Source organism: Oryctolagus cuniculus, chromosome 3, assembly GCF_051225735.1.
Source record: "Oryctolagus cuniculus isolate XC-2025 breed Fujian yellow rabbit chromosome 3, ASM5122573v1, whole genome shotgun sequence".
Lineage (NCBI taxonomy): Eukaryota > Metazoa > Chordata > Mammalia > Lagomorpha > Leporidae > Oryctolagus > Oryctolagus cuniculus.
The window spans coordinates 129,274,439-129,298,340 of record NC_142869.1 but is presented as its reverse complement, the minus strand read 5'-3'; the positions used below and the strand labels follow the sequence as shown (position 1 = coordinate 129,298,340).

General features: G+C 35.9%; 1 protein-coding gene, 1 long non-coding RNA gene and 1 pseudogene across 11 annotated transcripts in view; 2 read left to right on the top strand and 1 right to left on the bottom strand.

Moving 5' to 3' along the window:
- Positions 1 to 23,902, bottom strand: part of PCLO (piccolo presynaptic cytomatrix protein) — a 524,563-nt gene that overhangs the window by 121,852 nt on the left and 378,809 nt on the right. For 7 of the 9 annotated variants that reach the window (XM_089329388.1, XM_051842632.3, XM_051842633.3 and 4 more), the window contains one exon: positions 373 to 481. In XM_089329388.1, coding sequence (XP_089185514.1) covers positions 373 to 481 — 109 coding nt within the window. Of the gene's footprint in view, positions 1 to 372; positions 482 to 17,761; positions 17,851 to 23,902 lie in introns of those variants that run through there. The other 2 variants (XM_051842636.3, XM_051842635.3) reach the window with 2 other exon arrangements.
- Positions 1 to 23,902, top strand: part of LOC149127508 (uncharacterized) — a 127,368-nt gene that overhangs the window by 41,989 nt on the left and 61,477 nt on the right. The gene's annotated exons all lie outside the window — the stretch shown is intronic.
- Positions 5,344 to 5,456, top strand: LOC138849205 (U4 spliceosomal RNA; annotated as a pseudogene).

Sequence of the window (23,902 nt, the reverse complement as noted above, 5' to 3'; positions counted from 1 at the left end):
CTGTTGAAAGTCAGAGCTGATAAAAATGATTATTTAAGGTGAAATCTTTATGGATTAAATGTAAGTTCATTTTGAAATACTATATGCCTCCACGAACTCTAAATGTGTTTAGGCTTTCATTTAAATGAAGTATGTTTCAATAAAAGCATGACAGGGGAGAGCTATTGACATAATCAGAAACTAAATTAGCTGAATTCTGTCTACCCTGTAGGCTTTGATTCTGAACACAAGAAATCTATAAAACTTGTATTCACTTCATTTTCTAATTACAGAAAATCTTGCTGACTGGCAAAGGTTCCACCTTAACAATTTTAAATTAAAAGAGCCATGAATAGCCAAAAAATGGAAACAGAAAGATGGGGAAAAACTCACAGTCTTACACATATTTCTGCTTCCCCACTTTGCTGACTAATGATACTCTGCACTTCTTCATATGTTTTAGAAGTTAAAGGAATTCCATTCCATTCCAATACTTGCATCCCTAAAAAGACAAATTTGAGTATAAAATCAAACACGTGTACTCTCTCTAGCTTGGGCCCATAGGGCATACAAGACATTTCTTTGCATTTAAAAATCAACTCAGCACACCATTTCAGAGGACAAGAGTTCAAAAACTGCTGGAACATGAAAATCAAAACCATTTCGTAGTTTGAGCTCCTCAACTTACCTGAACACATAGAATAAATTTAAAACATAAAAAATTCTGCTTTTGAAACTATTTAAATATTATCAAACACATGCATTATTCTGTTCACACTGTTAGAAAGAAAATATTACTGAATATACATGGCTCAGATTAAGTGTTTCAAGGGAAAAAAGAAACATCAAGCAGTTAGAACCACCAAAAATATTCTGCTGTAGGGAGCAAAGTATGAGTGTGAACTTCTGGATCCTAACATGGAATGGGAGTGATAGAAAGTCTACACAACTTCCTTGCGAAGCTCACCTCCAGAATTGTGGTGCCTTCAACTTTGCCCAGATAAAACAGGTGGCCACATCGTGTCTTTCCCTTACAGTAAGTGCCAGACAGTCCTGAGCAGAACGTTTGTGCTCTCACAGTAGTAGTAGTATAGGGCCTTATGCTCACAAAGGCCTCATGCATGGTATCATGTTCTGCTGTGGTTATTTGGAAATTCTTAATAATGTTTGAACAAAGAAACTACATTTTCAAGTAACACTGGGCCCTGCAAACTATGTAGCTGGCCTAACCTAGCCAGGGTATTTCATTTCTCTGCTCCATTTAGAAAGGTAATTTCATACAAAAGAAGAAAAGTAGTAATATCATTGATATTTCAACATTTCACATGTAGTTTCTTTGGTCCATTTTAAATGCACAAAACTAATTTAGGGGTATGTAAAACCTCTAATGTCTGTATGCTGTAACTCTGCTATAATTTACATCAAAGGAAATGATTTTGAGCAATGAGGTTGTTAATGAGCTTCACAGAAGACTACATGAAATTCCCTTCTGTGCATCCCTGGCTTCATTGGGGAATTCTACTCATGCTCTGTACCTTTAAAGGTTTTGATGGCTACAATGCAGTTTGGGAAGTATATGATTAGTGTCAATCGACAAAGGGAAATGCTTTTACACTAGAGTAAAATGGCAACAGAAGACCATAAAGAAGGCGCACAGTAACACAAACAAGATGACTTTCTGTAACTTACTCCAAGAAAACTTTACCTTCAGAGGGGCCTTAGGTTTATTTCAACAATCCCAAGCTGTTGTACACATAAAATGAGAAAATTATATAAATAACAGTGAAAACACTGCTAAAGAAAAAATATGGCACACTGAAAGAGGAAAACAAAGCATTTTTTTTCAGTCAGGAAGGTACATTTATGAGCAAATGATTTTGAATGGAAACCAATTAATGCTGTTGTAATTCAGAAATTGCATTGTCACATTTCTGCAGATGCATATTCTATTGAAAGAATGGTCACATAGTTCATGCATTTCCTGATAGATTTACCTGTTCATTTTTAATATCTCAAAATAAGGGAGCACATTTATAAATCATAATTATCAATGAAATGAGAAGGGCTTCTAGATGTAAAAAGAAAAAATATTTAGTACTGTTACTAAATTTGTTGAAAAATTATTTCAAGGGCCAATGCTGTGGGCACAGAGGATTAAAGCTCTGGCCTGCCGTGCTGGCATCCCATATGGGCACTGGTTCAAGTCTCAGTTACTCCACTTCCAATTCAGCTCTCTGCTAATGTGCCTGGAAAAGCAGTGGAGGATGGCCCAAGTACAGGGGCCCCTACACCCACGTGGGAGAACTGGAAGAAGCTCCTGGCTCCTGGCTTCAGATTGGCTCAGCTCCAACTGTTGCAGACATTTGGAGAGTGAACCAGACCTCTCTCTCTCTCTGTCTCTCTTTCTGTAACTCTCTGTAACTCTTTCAAATAAAATAAAATAAATCTTTTTTTAAAAAAAGGAAAATTATTCCAGTAATAGGGGATTTATGGATATAAACCTGAGATCAGTCCTTACATGATCTTCTCTGTCCCCCACTAACCTGGACCACAGATGGAGCTGAGCTGCAGTGCAAAACATTCAGCCCATTATTTTATCTTGGCTTGGTGCCCATGGTAAGATACCACTAGGAAAATGACTAAATGAACACTCAACATTTAACAATTTTTCCCTTTCTATTGTCTAACTTCCTACAAACCCCACAAGAACCTTGCATAATAATAAAGAATGGAATATACAGGTCACTGCTCATTTATTTCATAAGATGGCTTTGGCAATTATGAGAAAGAAAATGAGGTTATTCAAATATCAGATATTTGACATATATTCATGAATCGTTAATCCTGTAACTATTTAAAATGCGTGTTAAATTTGTCAAGCATTATTATGCTTTGTTGAAATTCGAATAAAACAGTATTTTACCATTTAATGTAAGAAATTTCAATCGTAAGAAAGCTTTTAGCTGTGATTGTGTTTGAAAAAGATTTCCTGGAAGGCAGTATACACATAAATGATGACATTATTTAGTATTCTGATTGGACATTTATATTATCGTTATATTTAAATCTAACATGATGTATGTTAAATGATTTTTTTAAGTCTTAGAGTACACAGATAATAGAATTATATACCTAGAAAGCACCTGTCCTAATAGCTTGAGACATAAGCTGAATTTTTGCTGCATGTGCAACTGTGGTGATAGATTTATTGTTCAAAATATCAAACTTAGTAAGTTACTAAACATGAAAAAAGATAATAATCAGACAATTATGGGCCTTCAAAAAATCAATCAACAGAAAATATTCTCAAGTACACATTTTCATAAATTCTAGGATCACTTAATCTTGTACGCTCCTCAAACTGGCAAAAGCTATTCTTAATCCTTATAATATAAATGTTCATACTATGTTACTTCTTGATCTATGCTTAGTATTTGCTATTACGTAAAAAGTATCTTGTTGATTAAAAATTTTCAGTTAACAGTCAAAATCTTAACTAGTTTTTGGATATCATAACATATCACAAAGACACTTATACTTTCACATATTTGATTTATTTCACATGTACTTTCCTAGCACCTTGTATGTGGCAGACACAAAATTCACCACCTCCACTTATATTTTCTGTTGTCATAAATATTAATAAAAGTTATACTCTACTAGAAAAAAGTAGGAATATCTTGACAATTAGTAAAATAATGGCAGTTCAGAGAAGGAAATCCCAAAGTGTGGCAAGTATGTGAAAAAAAATCCTAGATTTATTAGTGATTAAGAAGTGCATAGTAAAGCTAAGAAGTGCAGAGTAAAGCGATAATGACATACTGCCTAATTCCTATCATACTGGGTGATATTTGAAAACCAGACAATGACTGTGCTGGGTGGGATGAGGGGTGAGGCCTCCCTGCCTTCATCCAGGGAGGTTTGCCTTGATACACTGTTGCTCTGGTTAATTCCCACTTTATGATGTGAGGATAGCATGAGTGGGACAGGAAGAAAAGGGAAACATTTTTTTATTAGAATGCAGATGAGTGCAATTCTTCCCTAAGGCTATCTGACAGAATACAGTTAAACTAAGAAGTCCTTTGCTTGGGTATGCATTTGTGGGGAGGCTGAGGTACCTGAAGAAATGGACACTGTGAGAGCAGAAAATACTCAGGAAAGAAATCCTTGGCAGAGGCTGAAGAAAAGCAGTTGTACCAGGAGCGAACCCTAGAAGGTGGATCCCTCTCTTAACATCCTTGCTAGTAAAAACAAGAGGGAAACAGGATCTCATCTACAGGGCAATGTTATTTATGTAGATTTAAGTGATATGCACTGAGGGAGGGAGGCTTGGGATATTCTTAGAATTCTACCTACAAACTATATTGAACCTGTTAAAAATTAATTAAAATGTACTAAAAAAATTTAAAAATAAAATACTAAAGTATAAAAGAAAATAAATTATATGCACACAAAATGGCATTATAAATTTTATAAACAAATGGCAGGCATCATATAAATTATAATAGTTTCCCAAAACGGGGAATAGTTGCCCACAGAAACAAAATACAAGGAAATAAATGTTAATCAGTGGGTGAATAAATGAAAATAACACACACATAGGAAAGGTCTAATGAGAATCTGATGCAAACGAGGTTCAAAAAACAAAAGGAAGTCTCATGTAAAGAATACTGTATATGTGCAAAAGTTATTTTTAATGTTTTGCATCTTTTCCAGACTAATATTATTAAATATGACTACATACTAATTTTCTTTCTTTTATTTTTTTTTATTTTATTTTTTGACAGGCAGAGTGGACAGTGAGAGAGAGAGACACAGAGAGAAAGGTCTTCCTTTTGCCGTTGGTTCACCCTCCAATGGCCACACACAGCGGGTACGCTGTGGTCAGCGCATGGCGCTGATCTGAAGCCAGGAGCCAGGTGCTTCTCCTGGTCTCTGGTGCAGGTGCAGGGCCCAAGGACTTGGGCCATCCTCCACTGCACTCCTGGGCCACAGCAGAGAGCTTGCCTGGAAGAGGGGCAACCAGGACAGAACCCGGCGCCCCGACTGGGACTAGAACCCGGTGTGCCGGCGCCACAGGTGGAGGTTTAGCCTATGGAGCCGCGGCGCCGGCTACATATTAATTTTCTACATGTGCACAACCACTCTCAGGAATGTTCCATGAAGCAGCAGCAGTAGGAATAAATTAGGTAAACTGGCTATTTTTCCCTAGTGACCAATAGATAAACCACCAATGCAAGTGGACTTTTGAGCACCCAGGACACTGCTCACATCAGTTATACTCTTTCATTCTTATGTTAGGCAGTATCAATTCATGAGAAATCCAAGATAGGTAGATTCGATTCTTTTTGAAAAATACATTTAAGCTTTGCACAGTGGCAGTATCATAGCCAATGAGGCTTATTTGAGGCGCAATCATTGCTAATTAAAAAAAACATTTAAAAACACTTCGTAATTTTGACCTATTTGTACATTAACATGAAAAGATAAAAAGGAAAAAGGATAGGAAAAAGGAAAAGGTGGGACCGGCGTTGTGGCGTTGCAGGTGAAGCCACTGCCTGCAACGCCTGAATCCTACATGGGTGCAGTTTTGAGTTCCGGTTGCTTGGTGTTGGCCTAGGAAAAGCAGTGGAAGATGGTCCCACCCATGTGGGAGACCTTGAAGAAGCTCCTACCTTCATTATGGCAATCTGGAGAGTGAAACAGCAAATGAAGATTCTCTCCCTCTGTATTTGTTTCTCCCCCTCTCTATGTAACCCTGACTTTCAAATAAATAAATACTTCTTAAAAAAAAAAAAAGAAAAGGAAAAAAGGAAGGTGTAAAAAAATGGAGAGAAAGAATATATGGTAAAGGGATACTGGAATTTGGGTGTGTGTCCTGCTTATTTATAGGACACAGAGACACCCGCAGGGATAATAAAATATTCAGAACGCAGATACACATCATCAGGTATAAAATTTGAAGGTTGGGAAGTATCTTTTTGAAGAGCTAATCTCACAATAATATTATATTTTGTCATTATTCCTGTTGCTCTTGTTTTTTATTTTTGGTACACATAGTTCAAAGTTTAAAATGAAGTTTGAATACACAAAGTATATTTAAAGAAGCACCTGTTATCAGAGCAGTAGCATAGACACACATGCAGGGAGCCCTGTGTTAGCCTGATGAGCACGAATAAGCTGTGGGTGTGAAAACATCTCAGAACCTGAATTACTGGGTAGGAACAATTTTCACGAACTAAGACACTGTCTCTAAAGAGTCCTGGGGGTGGAAGGGAGAGAATCTGAATTTCATTTTATTGAACAGAGGCTCTGGACTGTTAAAACAGAAAATTTAAAAAATTCTAAGCTAACGAGTCTAATAATGCTTTCACATAGAACTCTGTGTGTAGACATGTGTGTGTAATAGTGTTGAAAATTAAAATCTGCCCCTCTCAATTAGCAGCATAGGCACCATTTTCAGAAAGACAAACATTCGATCTATCAGAGATGTGTTTTACGAACCACCTTGTGCTGAAAGCTGACAGTTGATAATTTCTCTTCAGTGCAATCAACTGTGGTCCCATTCAGCCTGGTTATTTACTAGCTGCATGCCTTAGAGCCAGTTGGTTAATCTGCCATGCTTGGCTCCCTCGAGGCAGATTATACTTGCTAGATGACTGCTTCAGCTTATTTCTACCCTACAGTAGGGAAAATGTTCTATGACAGAAGGAGAAGCAAAACAAATGCTGCTTTCCAACTTATGAAAATGCAATTTTTGACCTGCATTTTCATATAAGAAAATTTTAAGAAGTTAAAATTCTTAAATGCTCACATTGTTTTCAATTATTTCCCTTGTCTGCAACTTCACTTCACATATACAGTGAAACTTCCTCAAGCACAGAAATCACAACATCTACTTTTTTGTATCTCACATTTTCTTTCACTGCCCAGTCAATGGCAGTTGTTCAGGTTCTCCTAATTGGTTATGGGTCCCTAAGACTCCCACGGTGTCACTCTTACCTGCTTTCCTTTTCTCACAGTTTCCTGGATTGGTTAACTCAGGGACTAGAACACTGAACTTTGAATCTAAATTTGGTTTAAGTTTACATGCCAAGCAAAGTACATAGCGCAACTGCCATTCAAACCCCAAACTGATTTAAATCTACGATGCCAAACTAACACTGGATTAAATTTACTCTATATTTTCAAAATATGTGATATGTCACAATTTCTCCCCTCCATAGTATAAAGACAATGGAATTGCAAACTAATTAAAAGTTTTAAGGCAATTTTTAAAACGCATACTTTTCTACATTTTTTTTTTTGCTTTATACTATCATATGTGAATGAAATGTTGTTAAGCAAAAGTACTATAGTGATATTTCTATTCTTTGGGGAGAACTATTGATAAGCATTCTTTAGAGAGATGTTTTACAGCTTGGATACTTTTTAAAAAGCTCAGATGTGCAGACAATAAACTCTGTATTTCATATTTCAAATTGTCCCTGATTTGGGTTGTGATCATGAGCAATTTCCTTTTCCTGTCTCTTCTCTCATTTCTACTTTTTGTGAATAACAAGAAACTAAAATCAACAAACTATAGCCTATATATATAAACTCACAAATGAAATTAATTTATTTTTTAAAAATTTTAAACTAGATTTTGACTAGAAAAAAGTCAGAGAAAGATTAAGGTATCTAGCTGAATTGTTGGAGCTGATCCATACTTCTTTTCTACTGGGTATACTGAAACTATTTAGTCAACAACTGCACTCATCATATTTGGTCCCAATCACTTAAAAGTACAAAATAAAGAGATCTTCATACATTTTGCAGTATCATCATTGATGGAGGTTTATATAAAGCAAATGTGTAACAAAGCAGAAGTCACTCCCATTTTAAAGACTAATGTTAGGGGCCGGCGCTGTGGCAAGCAGCTAAGGTTGCTCTACTTCCGATCCAGCTCTCTGCTATGACCTGGGAAAGCAGTAGAAAATGGCCTAAGTCCTTGGGCTCCGGCACCCACAAGGGAGATTCGCTGTCTTTGGATCAGGGCAGCTCCAGCTGTTGCAGACATCTGGGGAATGAACCAGTGGATGGAAGACCTTTCTCTCTCTCTGTCTCTCTCTCCCTCTATTTCTCTCTCTCTCTCTCTCTCTCTCTCTCTCTCTGCCTCTCTGTAACTGCCTTTCAAATAAATAAATCTAAAAAATGAAAGAAAAAAGAGATTAAGCAAGATCTTTATAGATGTTCTATTTTTAATCTGTTGTACTATGTATTTAAAAAGTGACATCTAGGAAGGGATATAACTTGTGTAACTTCAACATAACCCCCAACATCAGTTAGTTAGCATAACCATCTCTCATGCCAGTGCTAGTATTAATAACCAGCAAAACTCATTCAATTTATGTCAACTAAATCTACATGCCAGTCCACCTGAATACAAATAATGTTCAAATATATGAGACGTAGCAGGAAGAACACACACGTTATTTTTCATGATATTTATGTTACAATAAACTAAGATATTTTAGAAATTACACAATTTTCATAACAATACAATTTGAAGATTTGTCCATGCAAAAATTGAAGATTTTACTGAACAAAGTTGTTGTGGGATGTATCACTTAATTGTAGATACATCTCACTTCCCATGTTAGATCGTTCTCTCCCCCCCCCTTTTTTTTTATTCTATCAGCTAGTATTTGCAGACACTATTCTTGTTTATATGATCCCTTTTGTTCTTAGTCCTATCATTATGATCAATTAAGTGAGATACACAGCAGACCCATAGAATGCCAGATGTCCTAAACAGCACTCTGGCCTCAGAATCAGCCCTTAAGGCATGCGGATCCGGCTGAAAAGCCCATGAGAGTATTTCAGGCATGGAAAGCCAAGACACTCTGGGGGGAAAAAAAAACCTAAATGGAAGATCTCTGCAAGTGAGATCCCAGTGGAAAGAACAGTCATCAAAGAAGGAGGTACCTTTCTCTGAAAGGAGGAGAGAACTTCCACTTTGACCATGGCCTTGTCTAAATATGATCAGAGTTGGTGAACTCAGGGGGCTTTCATAGCCTTGGCAGCTCATGACAAGAGCCTAGGGTGATTACTGAGGCCATAAACAAGAGTGTCAATTTGTTAAGTCAACAACAGGAGTCACTGTGCACTTATTCCTCATGTAGGATCTTTGTCCTTAGTGTGCTGTATTGAGATTTAATGCTATAACTAGTACTCAAACAGTATTTTTCACTTTATGTTTCTGTGTGGGAGCAAACTGTTGAAATCTTTACTTAATGTATGCTAAACTGATCTTCTGTATATAAAGAGAATTGAAAATGAATCTTGATGTGAATGGAAGGGGAGAGGGAGTGGGAGAGGGGAGGGTTGTGGGTGGGAGGGACTTTATGGGGGGGAAGCCATTGTAATCCATAAGCTGTACTTTGGAAATTTATATTCATTAAATAAAAGTTAAAAAAATAAAAAAATAAAAATGCCAAAAAAATTGTAGATACATACTGATAGGAATGAATAAAAGTAGATTGGAATCCTTATCTCTTTCCCCTAGCCTACTCACAGAAAAGAAGTAAATAATACATGTTCCAGGTACATTGAAGGGAAACTTTAGCTGCTTGCTCCCTTCTAGAAGGGAAAATAATGTGGGAAGAATGAAAGGACTGGGACGTGGGTCAGTTCTCAGGAGAAGGTGGCTGGAGTTTCTAGACTTAGTAGGTACTGGCATCCAGCTTGTTCAAACTCCCCAAAGAAGATGGCATTAGTGCAGAGGAAAAATGCTTGAGGAGCCTTTGGAAAGGAGGACCCGAGGTAGTACAACTCAACACAAGCAAATGGGCTTGTTAAAAGGGAGCCACCCTCTGTCAAAGAAACAGCAGTGATGTGGCACTCTCAGTGGTTTGGGTCCACATCCACAGCCCCATCTCTCAGAGTTCTAGAATGTGTACTGCATTCATTGGGACTCTCCTCAGTGCACATGGGATATGGGACACGTCCCATCAAATCAGGGATGTGACCATCAAATAATGAATCATGGGCAGATGAAGGGCATGCTGGAACTGATTACATTAGTTCTCAAGAGAAAAGGTATCTCTTACATTCCAAAATGATGATTGAAAATTCATCCTTTTAAAACATAGTGAAAGTGAATAAGGAAATATAAGTAGTCATGGTTTGTGGTCTAGTTTGAAGAATATTATTATAATAGTATTCTATTTCTACTAAATATTATATCCAGTATTTCCTGGAAAGACTGATATAAATGCCAAAGCTATTCTATGACTAGAGTATATTGTAAAGGTTATTTGAAGCAGACTAAATCAAGTGAGTGAAAGAGGCACAAGTACTGTAAGACATAATAATGCAATATGTGGAATTATCCAATACGAAGTATATAACATCATCATTTCATTTGAAATAACTTGCAGTTCATAAGTTTATAACATTTTCTTCTAACTTCCTAATGTAGTTTTGTTAATTTGCGTAGAGGACTTCCTAGTGACTTTCAAATGAAATATTAGTAGATGAGTAGAGAGATGTCCCATGCACATGGGTTGGAAGAATTAATGATAAAATTTCCATACCACCTAAAGTCATCTATAGATTAAATTAATATCTATAAAAATTCCAATGGTCTTTTCCATAATCCAAAAATCCATATGAAACCACAGAACACCTGGAAGAGTAAGAACAATTCTGAGCAAGAACAAAGTTGGAAGCAGCACACGTTTTGATTTCTGATTACATTACAAAGCTATAGTAATCAAAACAGCATCATATTAGCATAAAAATAGAACATAGTCCAATGGAATGGAATCGAGAACCCAGAAATAAAGTAAAAAGTATGTGGTCCAAATAATCTTTGAAATGGGGATCAAGAACACACAATTAGGAAAGCACAATTTCTTTAATAAATAACGTTGGAAAAGTTGAGTATCCACATTTAAAAAAAGAGTCAAATTATACTCCTATATTATCCCATTCACAAAATTTAATCCAAATAACTTAAAAATATAAACATAAAACCTTAAAATTCCTAGAAGAAAATGGGTAAAAATTCCCATGACATTGGTCTTGGCAATGATTTTTTTTGTATGTGATGATAAAAGCACAAGCAACAGCAACAACAAGAAAATAAATAAATGGAATCACATCAAATTATAAAGCTTCTGTACAGCAAAGGAAAAATATAACAAAGTATAACAGCAACCTAAAGAATATGAGAAAACTTTTGCAAAAATATATATGATAGCATATTAATATCCAAAGTACACAAGGAATGCATACAACTCATAAACCAAAACAAAACAAAATGAAACAAATAGCCTGATGTAAAGGTGGGTAAAGGGGGGCCAAGCATTGTGGCAGAGCAGGTAAAGATGCCACCTGTGTGATGCCTGTATCCCATATCAGTGCCGGTTCATGTCCTGGCTGGTACACTTCGGATTCAGCTCATTGCTAATGGCCTGGGAAAAGGCAGGAAAAGATGGCCCAAGTGCTTAGGTCCCCGCTACTCATGTGGGAGACTCAGATGAAGCTCTTGGCTCCTGACTTCTGGCTTTGGACTGACTCAGCCGGGCCATTGTGGCCATAGAGGAGTAAACCAGTGGATGGAAGATATGGAAGATATCTCTCTCCCTCTCTCCCTCCTTCCCTTTCTCCTCTACCCCTCTCTCCCTCTCTCTCTCTCTCCCTCTCTCTCTCTCTCTCTGTGTGTCTCCCTTTCTCTCTCTGTAAACCTGACTTCCAAATAAGTAAATAAATCTTTTTTTTTAAATCCAGATAGATTTTTTTAAATAAGATGCACAAATGACCAGATATGTAAAAAGACAGCTAATCTTAGTACTTATTATGAAAATGAAAACCAAAACCACAATGAGACATCACCTCACACCTCCTAGAATGACTATTATCAAAAGTCAAATAATAACAAATGTTAGTGATGATATGAAGCAATTAGTTGTTCACTGTTTATGAAATTTAAATCGGTATGACCACCATGGAAAATAGTATTGAAGACTTTCAAAAACTAAAAATAAAACTACCATATCATCTAGCAACCCAATTTCTGGGTATATATCTAAAGGAAATGGAATCAGTACCTCAAAGAGTTATCTGCTTTGTTTTGTTAATTGCAACATAATTCATAATAGGCAAGATATGGGGAAAAAAGCCCAGTGTCAATGGATGAATGGATAAAGAAAATATGTAATAGTATTTAAAACACAAATGAAGTTCTGCTATTTGTGACATTGTGAATAAATCTTGAGGGCATTATGTTAAGTAAAATAAGTCATAAAAAAGAAAAATATTGCATGATTTCATTTATATGTGGAACTTAAAATAGTTGATGTCACAGAGTTAAAGAGAACAGTGATGTTGCTGGGAGCTGGGCTATAGGGGAATTGCAGATGTTGGTTCAAAGATAGAAATATTAAGTTACAAAGATGAGTAAGTTCTGGGTATCTAATATTTATCATAACTACAGTTATAAATAGTGTATTATCTCTTTGAACTTTGCCATGAAAATAGATCTTAAATGTACTTATCAAACAAAGAAAAAGGAAAAAGGCAACTAATGTTAGATGAGGGATGTGTTATTTAGCTCGACTATGGTATTCATTTCACAATCAATAAATATAGCAAATAACAATAGGAACACTAAAATGTAAGCAGTCCTTGAGGAATATTAACAATTGTGTTTGGTTATGCAAGAGCCAGTGTCACTATATGATTATTATGAAAGGTGTAATCAAAATTAATAAATTGACACATACGTTATTCATCAATAAAAGTGTCAAGAGATATAAATAACAGAGAAGCCATTTCAAACAATAAAAAAAAATCAGTAACAATTTTATCATCCTGAGAGTATTTTAAGGTAATAAATTATGCATCAAGTTACTTTATATAGTGTCAATATTTCGTTCCTTTTATCACAATGAATTAGCAGATAATTAACTTTGGCTTCATAGTATCAAACAAATAACAAATGGCATTTAAAGTTAGATTTCATTCTCAACCACTTTTAATAAATAGTATTCAACTTCATATGCTACCAGTCAATATTATAGGGTATATGACAGCTTACAATAATTGATTTTCCATTGAGAAATAAGAACTTTCTGAGAATAAAATAGTTTAGCTAATATCTGCCAACTGGCACAGAGCAAAAATAATTTTATCTCTAGCTCTCTAAAATTGATTTAGGAAAAATATTTCCATATCATATCAAATATTATTACAATTAAAATAACAATATAATTCTAGATTTTTATATGTATACTTATGATTATAAGGAATTCTTTTGGGTAAAATAAATAAAATTAGATCCATTTCAACTGTGTTTAACCCTTTAATATTAATAAAGAACACAAACAAAGGACTTTATTTTTAAACAAGGTTATGTTGCCCACTTTTTCTCATTTTATCCACAGTGAAAAATAGATAAAGTAGGTATAAACCTATTTTTACAGATGAAAAACCTTCAGTTTCAGAAACCACTTACTAATGATACTCCAAAAACTCAGGTCTCCTGATTCATTATCTAAGTTTGGAATATCAGAATTTTATAAGTTTAGCATGTAAGAATTCTAAAGTCTTCTTTTATGCTTAAGTTATACAGAATATTTGATTATAAATTGTGTCTGTTTTTTTCTGGCAACTGTCTTAGATTTATGTGCAGACTCAATTTAAATAAATATATTTAAATCCAGATAAAACTCCTCAGATCATGCCCACAAGTATTTAGTCAGCCCACAAGTACTCAGTCAGTAAGTGTCAAAAAGGATACTAGATTCTGAGTCACTGGTATCAATCATTCAGTCAGTCATGATTTCTGACATGCTTTTCCTGCTGAGCAATAGGACTGTCACAGACAAATGCTCACAGAAGGCAAATGATATGGAAGTCCAGGATTACAGTGCTGGTGTAGGTGTGGAGCTGGGAGGCAGGTTGGATGAAGGTGAGTTCAGATGCGCTTGGTGTATGCTTGGTGACACTGGACTGAGATATCTTTTGATAATGTAAAGACAGAAGAAGAGGAAAGCTTCATAATACCCACTGTTTTAATAACATTCTACCATTTGGAATGAATATATGCCTTTCTTCCCCATGTCGGTGCCACTCTCAGCAGTTTGGTGTTCATCTCTTTCATGTTTTCTCAGTATCTTGCACATACCTCCATTGCTACACTGAACACATTTATGTAATGGTCTCTATTGCTGTTCTGTGATCTTCTAAATCCACAGTACATATGTTTGTTGAAAGAATGAGAAAAAAGACAGACTGAATGCTAGGAGATTGGTTAAGAAGATACTAATTCAAAACGGCAATTGATTTTACATTTTTTCCATTAAACATAATTTTCATTATATGCTGTCATGATAAAAAGTGGGATTGCTGAGAATCCGTTCTTTGAATCAATACAGCAGTAAATTCATTTCTTTACAATTCATTAATGCAAACTAAGCTATATAGGGATATTTTATTCAGTTTTGTTCTTTGGAACTATTTCAGATGATTCTAACAGAGCATAATTTTCATAAACAAACAATTATTCCAGAGTGATTTTCTTCATGAACATTAAAAACTGTGGCTCACAGATATTTTTTTTCCTATTATGATGGAAACTGCAGATTTTAGGAATACAGAATATTGAATTGCCACCTATAGAACAACAAAAATAAAGCTATGTACTTAAGTGGTATGATTCTTATTAAAGGACATGCATTTACTATATTATTTGAAAACAATATTTAAAACTTGGATGCCAAATGTAGATAGTTAATCTCTAGGGATTTAGTTTTTAAAAATGGTGAGGTGACTCTTCGCTTACTAAGTTCAATGCTATGTAGAGGAACGAATGAATGAACACAACTGAGGTCAGTTCCACTGAATTGAAATTTGACATACACACTACATTGACATGTTCATAAATTCACACATATGTACATGATTAAAAGAACCATTTCTCACTGTATCCTCTATTCCCACTTTGTGTCTCCACAGCCGCAATTCATACCTGGGTGATTTCTTTAGTTTCTTAATTACTCTCCCTGCTTCTACCATCTACCCCTTTCAAATGATTCTTAATACACATCATTCATGTGTTGTGTCAATGGCTTGCCTTTGCACCTCAGTAAAAGCTAAAGTTTTCAAGTCCTGTAGGATTCAATTCCTGTTACCTCTCTGACTGAAATTCTTACTCTCTCCTACATGTTCACCCAGTGCTGGTCGAGCTTGACCTCCTTGCTGTCTCTGAACACACCTGTTATGCCCTTGCTCAGGGCCTTGGCCCTTTTCATTCTACTGCTTAGAATACAGACAACTCCTTCCCCTCCTTAATGGTTTTCCTGAAGTTTCTGCATTCTTAGTGAGCCCCTCCCTGACCACCCATTCTGAAATTGCAACACTATCCTCCAACAAGTCCAAATCACTCTCCTTACTTTATTTTTCTCTTTATCATTTATTACTAGTTACCATATGATATTCCTACAAAGCTTTGTGATCTCAGAGGTGGAGAACGTTCAGCCCATGGGCCCCATAAGGCCTGTGAAAGTATTTGGTCTGGCTGTGCCAAGGCAAGCGCAGGTGGGACTTGAAATTCTGTAAATAAATAGCAAGCTCATTTATAAGGTGGTGATTTTGGATGGCCCATGAATGAGGATATTCAATTGGCCCTTGACAGAAAACTGTTTCTCCACTCCTGAGATTGTAAGGTCTATGTTTTCTCCCATGAAGCTCTCACTGTGCCACAAAGAGAGGACAGTCAATATAATATATACTAAAAAAAATTGAAAGTATGAGCTGATCAGTGGAGGCACTCAGCAAATTCAAGCACCATGGCCAACAGTGACAAGGATCTTGGGAGTGAGTAGGACGTAAAACAAAACAAAGGAACTTAAGAAAGAATATTATTTTCTTCCACTATTCTCATTGAAACTTTATATACACAAATACTTGAATCTGAGCTTGTTGATGCTGCTGTGAAAATGTGAATTCAAACATGGAATTTTGTTTCTGCTTCAGCTTGGGTCACTGTATCTGGAATTAAGTAGTACCCCATAACTATGTTGAGTATTCAAAAAAAAATAACAGATGGAATAAAGGAAAGCCTTGAGACATGTCCAGTCCTCAGAAGCTTACAGTGTATGCCTAGAAATTCATGTAGTACAATATTTAAAATGATATATATCGTTATATCAGGTACTCCTAGCAATTAAATGTTCCTTTACAGAAGGCTGAATTTTATAAGATTAATAGTCATCCATGAAAATAATTTCATCATCCTTAAAACATAGCTTTTATATAGCTAATCTATTGCTTTATATTTATTAAAGACATCCACTTCTTTTGCCCACATGGTAACCCTGTGAGATAGATTTCGAAACCTTTTACTTGTACAGTAAGATGAAGGAGACTCAAAGACTACAAGTAACTTGCTTAAAAGTTATAAAACTGTATTAATTCAGAGTCTTCTGACTCCAGGTTTGATGCTTTCTCAAACAGGAATATTATATATTTCTGTAGTTTAGAGTTCATCTGAGCATGATCAATTATCTAAGCATGTACAAGTATGAGGGACAGAGACTTCATACTTAAAATTGTGAATACTGGGGCCAGCATGGTGGCAAAGTGGGTTGGGCCACTGCCTGTGATACTGTCATCCTATGTGAGTGTGGGTTGGGTCCCAGCTGCTACACTTCTGATCCATCTTCCTGCTGGTGCATCTGGGAAGGCAGTGGGAGATGGCCCAAGTGCTTAAACCCTTGCCACCATCATGGGAGACTCAGATGGAGTTACTGACTCCTGGCTTTGACCAGTCCCCAACCTGGGCATTGTGACCATACAGAGAGTGAACCAGCAGATGGAAATCTGTCTGTCTAGCTCTCTCTCCCTCTGTAACTGCCCTTCAAATAAATGAATAAATCATTTTAAAAAGCACAAATACTTCTCTTTACCATCAAAGAGTTTTGAAAGTAAGCATGTTTTTGAACAGTGATTTGTCAAACTCTATACTGTATGTTTCTGATATTTTATTTCTAAATCTGACAACAATTTTGCAAAGGCTAATATTATCCTAATTTTCCAAGACACTCTCAGGTTCTACAATGGATCCAGACAGTAAGTGCTAGCCCTGAATTTAAATCCTGATCTTTCCTACCCTAGAAAATCCTCACACTCTATCAATAGAGATGCTAAAGTATTGGTTGGTTAAATAGCTACTATGGATATTAAAGAGAAAATTCAATATCCTTGCTTCTAAAATATCCACATTTTTTCATGGAAAATGCAGCCTATACTATGGCATATTGATTAGAAATAATCCAGAAATTTAACTACAGAAACAACTGCTCATCAAAAACCAATATCATTTAAACATAGGTTTTGAGGTATGCCACCTTGTTGATAAAAGCAATTGAACCAGGATTTGGACTATTGTACTATGTAATGAGGGACAATTATTCGGTTTTCTCAATGTCCCTATTGGATATATCATGACTGTGCATACATTTATAAAGGAGGGAAGTTTCCTTCTTTGTCCTGGCAATATAGCTAATCACTAATAGTCTTCGAGGTAGGTGCAAAATCACTGCAACCTAAAAATATATTAAAACCTACCAGTCCAGCTACCAACAATTTGTATTTTTCTTCCTAAGTGATAATTTTCCTAAATATTTGGTAGAAAATCTTGTTGTCACTGTGGAAAGTAATCTTGTGCCATGTGTACCTAATAAACCAGTTGTAGGGAATTTTGAGAAATCTCATGCTAATGACCAATCCATACCTGGTAATCCCCCTGGAACAAGAACAAGGAAGCTCACTCATCTGTTTGCTGTGTTTCTTGATCTCCAACCTTGATCACTGCCATGCCATCTGTAACATATGCCAAAAAAGCATAAGCAGAAATAAAGACTTTCTTGACCAGGAATATCCTCCCTTAGTTCCACAGGAGCGTGTCCTAAAAAAAATGCTACTGGAATTCACTCTTCCATTACATTTCTTCATGGCAGAGACCTCCAGAGACCAACTTCTAGAATAAAATCACCACTCCCAAAACAACCAACCTAATCCTCAGTCCAATCACTGATTCTCAACAATTCCAACAGCATTTTCTTGCCAGAAATTCCATCATTCCATAAAAAAGCTAGCTAGGTAGACCAACATCAATCACATACACAAAAACAACTAAAAATTAAGAAATTAAAAATATTCCTGAACTAGAATGCATGCCTCAGGCACTCACAGAATATCCTTTGGATAAACAATGTTGTTTCTTTCAATTCATCATGGATCTAGTGGTCTGGGAGATAAGCAGCCATAAAGCACAGGCTCAATCAAAAGATACTTGTTATCAATATATTTAATTTTTTCTCCTGTACAGTGTTTTCATGATTCATTAAGATGCATTCAGATTTTACACTACAATATTATCTTAATTCCAAATAGCTTTCCAAAAATTTTCCAAATTTGATTAATTAGAATAATCTAGACATAACTTATCATCAAAACATGTTACTAAATAAACTTTTAGGTAAAAGAACTATCAGTATATATAAATAATTTTTTGATTCAGTGGATAAAAGATGTCTTTAGTCCTTCTGCAAAGGATTGAAATTGTAAGTTTCATGGCGGCAATGTATTTCACAATTACGATGTTATGACACACAAGGCCAGGATAAAAACAATTTGGAGAAAATATTCAAAAAACACTGGTGATTAAATAAAGCTTAGAACAAACAATCTGCACATAAAGGATGCTATTTAGCCATCATATTTCACAAACAAAACTTTATTTATATTTTACACCTTACCTTTTCTGAAAACATAATATCATATTAAGTTGCTACAAAAAGACACAAAATCATTACTTTTTTTAAGATTCTCAGCTTTCCACTTTTCTAAGAGAGGGTCTGGGGGCTCAGCATTTGCCACTCTGTGAACTTTCCTGACTGGGGCAGCCCTCAGGAGGATGCCCAGATTCCATGGACACTGGAAAATGAAATTCCAAGCCCTGAAGCTCTCCTGATGCTGCTCCATGGACTTAAACTTGATTTTGTATCCCTGAAGGTATAATTCTATATCCTCTACCTGTTTCTAAGACCAAAGGAAAATGAATATATCTCCACTTCCCGCTAATGCAGACTCTTGGAGGCACCAGGTTCAAATCCAAGTTTAAATCCAGGCATGTGGCTTTAGCATCTGCCCAGCCCTGGCTCTTGTGGGCATTTGATGGAAGTTTTGGGTGTGTGAGCCTTTCAAATAGAAGTAAATAAATAAGCAAATAATTTTTTAAATGATTGTACCTTTTGCTTGTATATGTATTTGCTTATATATGTATATGTGATTTTATCTGTAGTTTATACTAATACAAAATTGTGGCCGGTGCCGTGGCTCAATAGGCTAATCCTCTGCCTTGTGGCGCCGGCACAATGGGTTCTAGTCCCGGTCAGGGCACCGGATTCTGTCCCGGTTGCTCCTCTTCCAGGCCAGCTCTCTGCTATGGCCAGGGAGTGCAGTGGAGGATGGCCCAAGTACTTGGGCCCTGCACCCGCCTGGGAGACCAGGAGAAGCACCTGGCTCCTGGCTTCGGATCAGCACGCTGCGCCGCCCGCTGCGGCCATTGGAGGGTGAACCAACGGCAAAAGGAAGACCTTTCTCTCTGTTTCTCTCTCTCACTGTACACTCTGCCTGTCAAAAAAAAATTGTATGTTTCTAACATCCCCAAAACATTTTATTAATATCCTGAGCAACTGAATAATTTTTTTATTGTTTTGTTTTTATGTTAGATTTTATTTTTGGATTTAATGGTCTAACTTTATCATCTTGATTAAGAACACAATGACTAAATCTCTAAGCAGAAGAAAGGGTCTGAATTACATACATATTGAGAACACAAATATATATGTTTCTTCCAAAAATTATATTTTTTGGAAATTAGACTATATTTCAGTACATTAAGTACAATTACTATCAAATTCTACAGAGACTGCAGGAAAATTGGCAAACTTATTCTAGAATTTATATGTAAGATCAAAGAATTGTTCCCAGAAGGTTTTTAAAAGGATTGCCGTATAGTGGCTTTATGTGCCACATATCCAGATTTAATATAAAGATAACATAATTAAAGTAGTGTGATGTTGTATAGGATTTGATAAGCAGACCAGCAGTATAGAAAACAGAACTCAGAGAAGAGTCACACATATTAAAATATTAATATATGATATGGAGTAATACAGATTGCTCAGAGTAAAGATGGACTACTCAAAAAAGGGTGCCTAGGTAATCAATTGTCCATACTAAGAAGGAAAACAAAGCTAAAATACAAGACTTCTACTTCAGACCACAAGTACCATAAAGCAAATTAATTCTGACTACAAGGATATTTATGAAACATGATTTTATAACTGTGGAAGAATAATACCTTTAAGATTTGGGGCACAAGGAATTTCTGAAACAATATAAAGCAATTACAAAACTTAAGAGGATCAAGATGACCAGTCTGTATTAAAATTTCACCTTTTTTGAAAAAGAAAAAAACTAAAAATACAAGCCATATATTAAGAGAAAGTATTTCTAGCTATGGACTTGTCAAATGATTATATTATATAGATTCTCTACAAATCAATAAAATATATCCCATCAACCCAATTAAAAATAAGCAAAAAGAACAAGCAAATCACAGACTAAAAAAAAACCAAGAGCTAATAAAATTGAAAAAGTATGACCATCCCTAACACTAATGAAGGGAAAGTAAATGACAACAATTTTTTGGATATAATTCTGCATTAAATTCTACAAGGAAATGCAGAGAAAGAAGAGAAAAGTTGTAAAGAAACAAGAATACTAATTTTCCAATAAGAGATGAAAAATGTATGCCTCTTTGGAGAGCAATCTGGAGAAATCCACTGTAGTTGAAGAAGCCATGTACTATTCTCCTATCTTATTTAGTAAGACTGCTAGTCATTATCGCCCAGAAATCCTGCATATGTGCACAAGGAGATGGCCTCAAAAATCCATTAAAACATTTTTTGAAATAGTACAAAAAGATTGTAAATAACCTAAGTAACCATAGAATGTTTAAATTAAACTGTAGTAGACACACAATAATAGAACTCTGTTAGTCATTAAATAGTAGAATTCTACCCAGTAGTCAAAAATAAATGAACATGTACCTTTGAATAAATCTCAAAATCTTCATGTAACTGTGAAAAAAGGTGGCACAAAAATACATACACTAAGTTATTATTGGAAAGATTTTGTAAGCAAACAAAATGGGTCATGGCTATGTATAGTTATGGATGCTTACGTAACATTGAAGAAAAGCAAGCAAAAATATAATGTGAAATGAAGACTGCTGGTTTATTCAGAGGAAGCCACAGAGATTTGTAAGGAGACAGGTGACTTCAGGAAATTTTAGTGGTTCATATACACTTGATTCTCTTAAAAATATGAAACAAATATGCAAAACAATAAGACCTAAAACAGCATGGATACATGGTTGCTTGCCTAATCTTTAAAAAGTATCTGCAGACTGGGGCCAGCATTCTGGCTCAGTGGGTAAAGGCACTGCTTGTGAAGCCAGCATCCCATATCAGAGCACAGGTTCCAGTTGCTCCACTTTGAATCCAGCTCCTTGCTAATACACCTGGGAAAACAGCAGATGGCCCAAGTATTTGGGCCCCCTGTCACCCACGTGCGAGACCCGGATAGAGTTCCTGGCTCCTGCTTTCAGCCTGGCCCAGCCCTGGCTGTTGTTGCCATTGAGGTAGTGCACTGGTGACTGGAAGATCTCTGTCTCTCTCTAGAGATATGCTCTCCACGTCCCTTTTCACTGTTACTCTGCCTTTCAAATAAACTGACATTTTAAAAGAATAAAGTATTTGAAGACTAGAAGATTTGAAATAAAACATATCAGTGCCAAGCATATCAAACCACGAATGTCATGGACCTCCTCCCTGCCCCTCTAATCAGAGAAGCAATCGCAGATGTGAGAAGCTGAGCTGGACATGTTAACAAGTGGGGCGAGGGAAAAGTGGTATTAAGCTGTGGGATTCTTGCAAGTCAGCTTTTCTGATTGAGCAGAGGACCCAGACCAGGGAAAATTGTGTATAGTTTTACTGCATTAGTAAACAGCAGCTGCTGACTTCCTGTCTTGACTGTGTATTGGGCCAAGTTCAACAACCGAATTCAGTAGAACTGCACAAGACTGACAGCAAAATTCACTCACCATTTCATGGTCAGTGAATCAGAGGCTGGTGTGTCAAGCACCAAACACTTCCTTGCTATTTTCAGTTGCGATTTTCACACTAATTTGAAAACACCACTGTCTTGAGTCTTTCACCCTCTCTCAGCCACATAACAAACAGTGTTTTGCAGCTTCGGGGGGCTGGAGACACCTCTCCTTGTTACACTCAGCAACTGTCCAGGGAAGGTAGTGCTGCAGCTTTCAGATTGGAGGGGGTGTTTCAGTCTTGTCATCCCACAGAGCTAAATTTAAATGCAAGGCAAAAAAAAAAAAATACTAGGAAAGGGGAAAAAAAAAACCTTTAGCATAAATGTATGTAAATTTATGAGCTGTAAGCTCAGTGTTATGAGAACATGTGTCCAGAGGAAACAGTTTCTATTTTGTCCCTCTTTTCCAAAAATATGATCAAAAAGTTATATTATCAAATATTGGTGGTGTCTTACATGTACATTACAGGACTACACATATTTTATTTGCTTTATAGTATCCTGTGAGGAACCATATCTTAATAAGTACCCAATTTTCATAGCTGAGAAAGAAATTCTTATCACTAATTTCTTCATAAACTCCATTTTACTAGGCATTGTGCTGGACACTGATTATGTGAAGGGATACAATAGATGGGAGCACTGGGCTGTAAGGACACAGAGAAGAATGAAATCCAACCTTTATCAGACCAAGAAGTCTCCTTGATCCTATCTGACATTGACTTGATCTCATTCTTCACTCCCTGCCTCTCTCCCCCAATTCTGTTAGGATGACTTTCACTTATGAGAATATATTTCTCTTAAACTAAAAGAAAAGATTTTGAATGTTTTTCCAATAAAGAAATGTTAAATGTTTGAGGATATATATATATATGTGTGTGTATAAGCCTACCCTGATATGACATTACGTGAAGTTTATATGTATTGGAATATCACAGGTACCCTGTAAATAAGTACAATTTTTATGTGTCACTTAAAAAAAAAGTCTGGGCTTGTCTTGAGGGAGAGGGGGAGAAGGAGAAGGAGAGGGACAGGGAGAGGGGGAAGGGAGAGGGACAGGGTCAGGGAGAGGGAGAGGGTTGTATTATGGACCTTCCAGATTTGGAGAGGGTTTGCACATTAATCTGAGAACATTTAAATAAAGTGTTATTTAAAAAAAAGTTTTGAATTCAAAATGTCTATAATTATAATAATTTGAGTAGGTTTCACCAAATAAACAGTCTACAGGAAGAAATTTTATTATGGATGAAACATCTAACTTTGAGCCAATTCGTTAAGTTGTTGATTATGCCAAACTTGCTATTGATATTCTAATAAAAACAGGTTTATAATTGATTACTGAAAGATAAAGATTTCACATACATAAGAAGTCAAGTTGTAAATATGCTTTCACATTCCATATATTCTTATGTATTTTTAGATGGTACAATTTTTTCAGAAAGAAATACCGACACAAAACCAAAATTAGTTAAATATTATATGTCACTTATAAAAAAAAAACTACCACTGGTAAGCATTTTACAGCCTCAATATTATTGGTCTAAAATTGTTAAGACTTCAATTTTAAAACCAACAGCAAGAAGTTGGAGTTTAGAAACGTAATGAGATCTGTAAATTCCCCAGATCTTTTGTATCCATGTTTTTCCATAGAACAAAGACCCATCTTATGCAATTAAAGAACAATAAGTAGCAA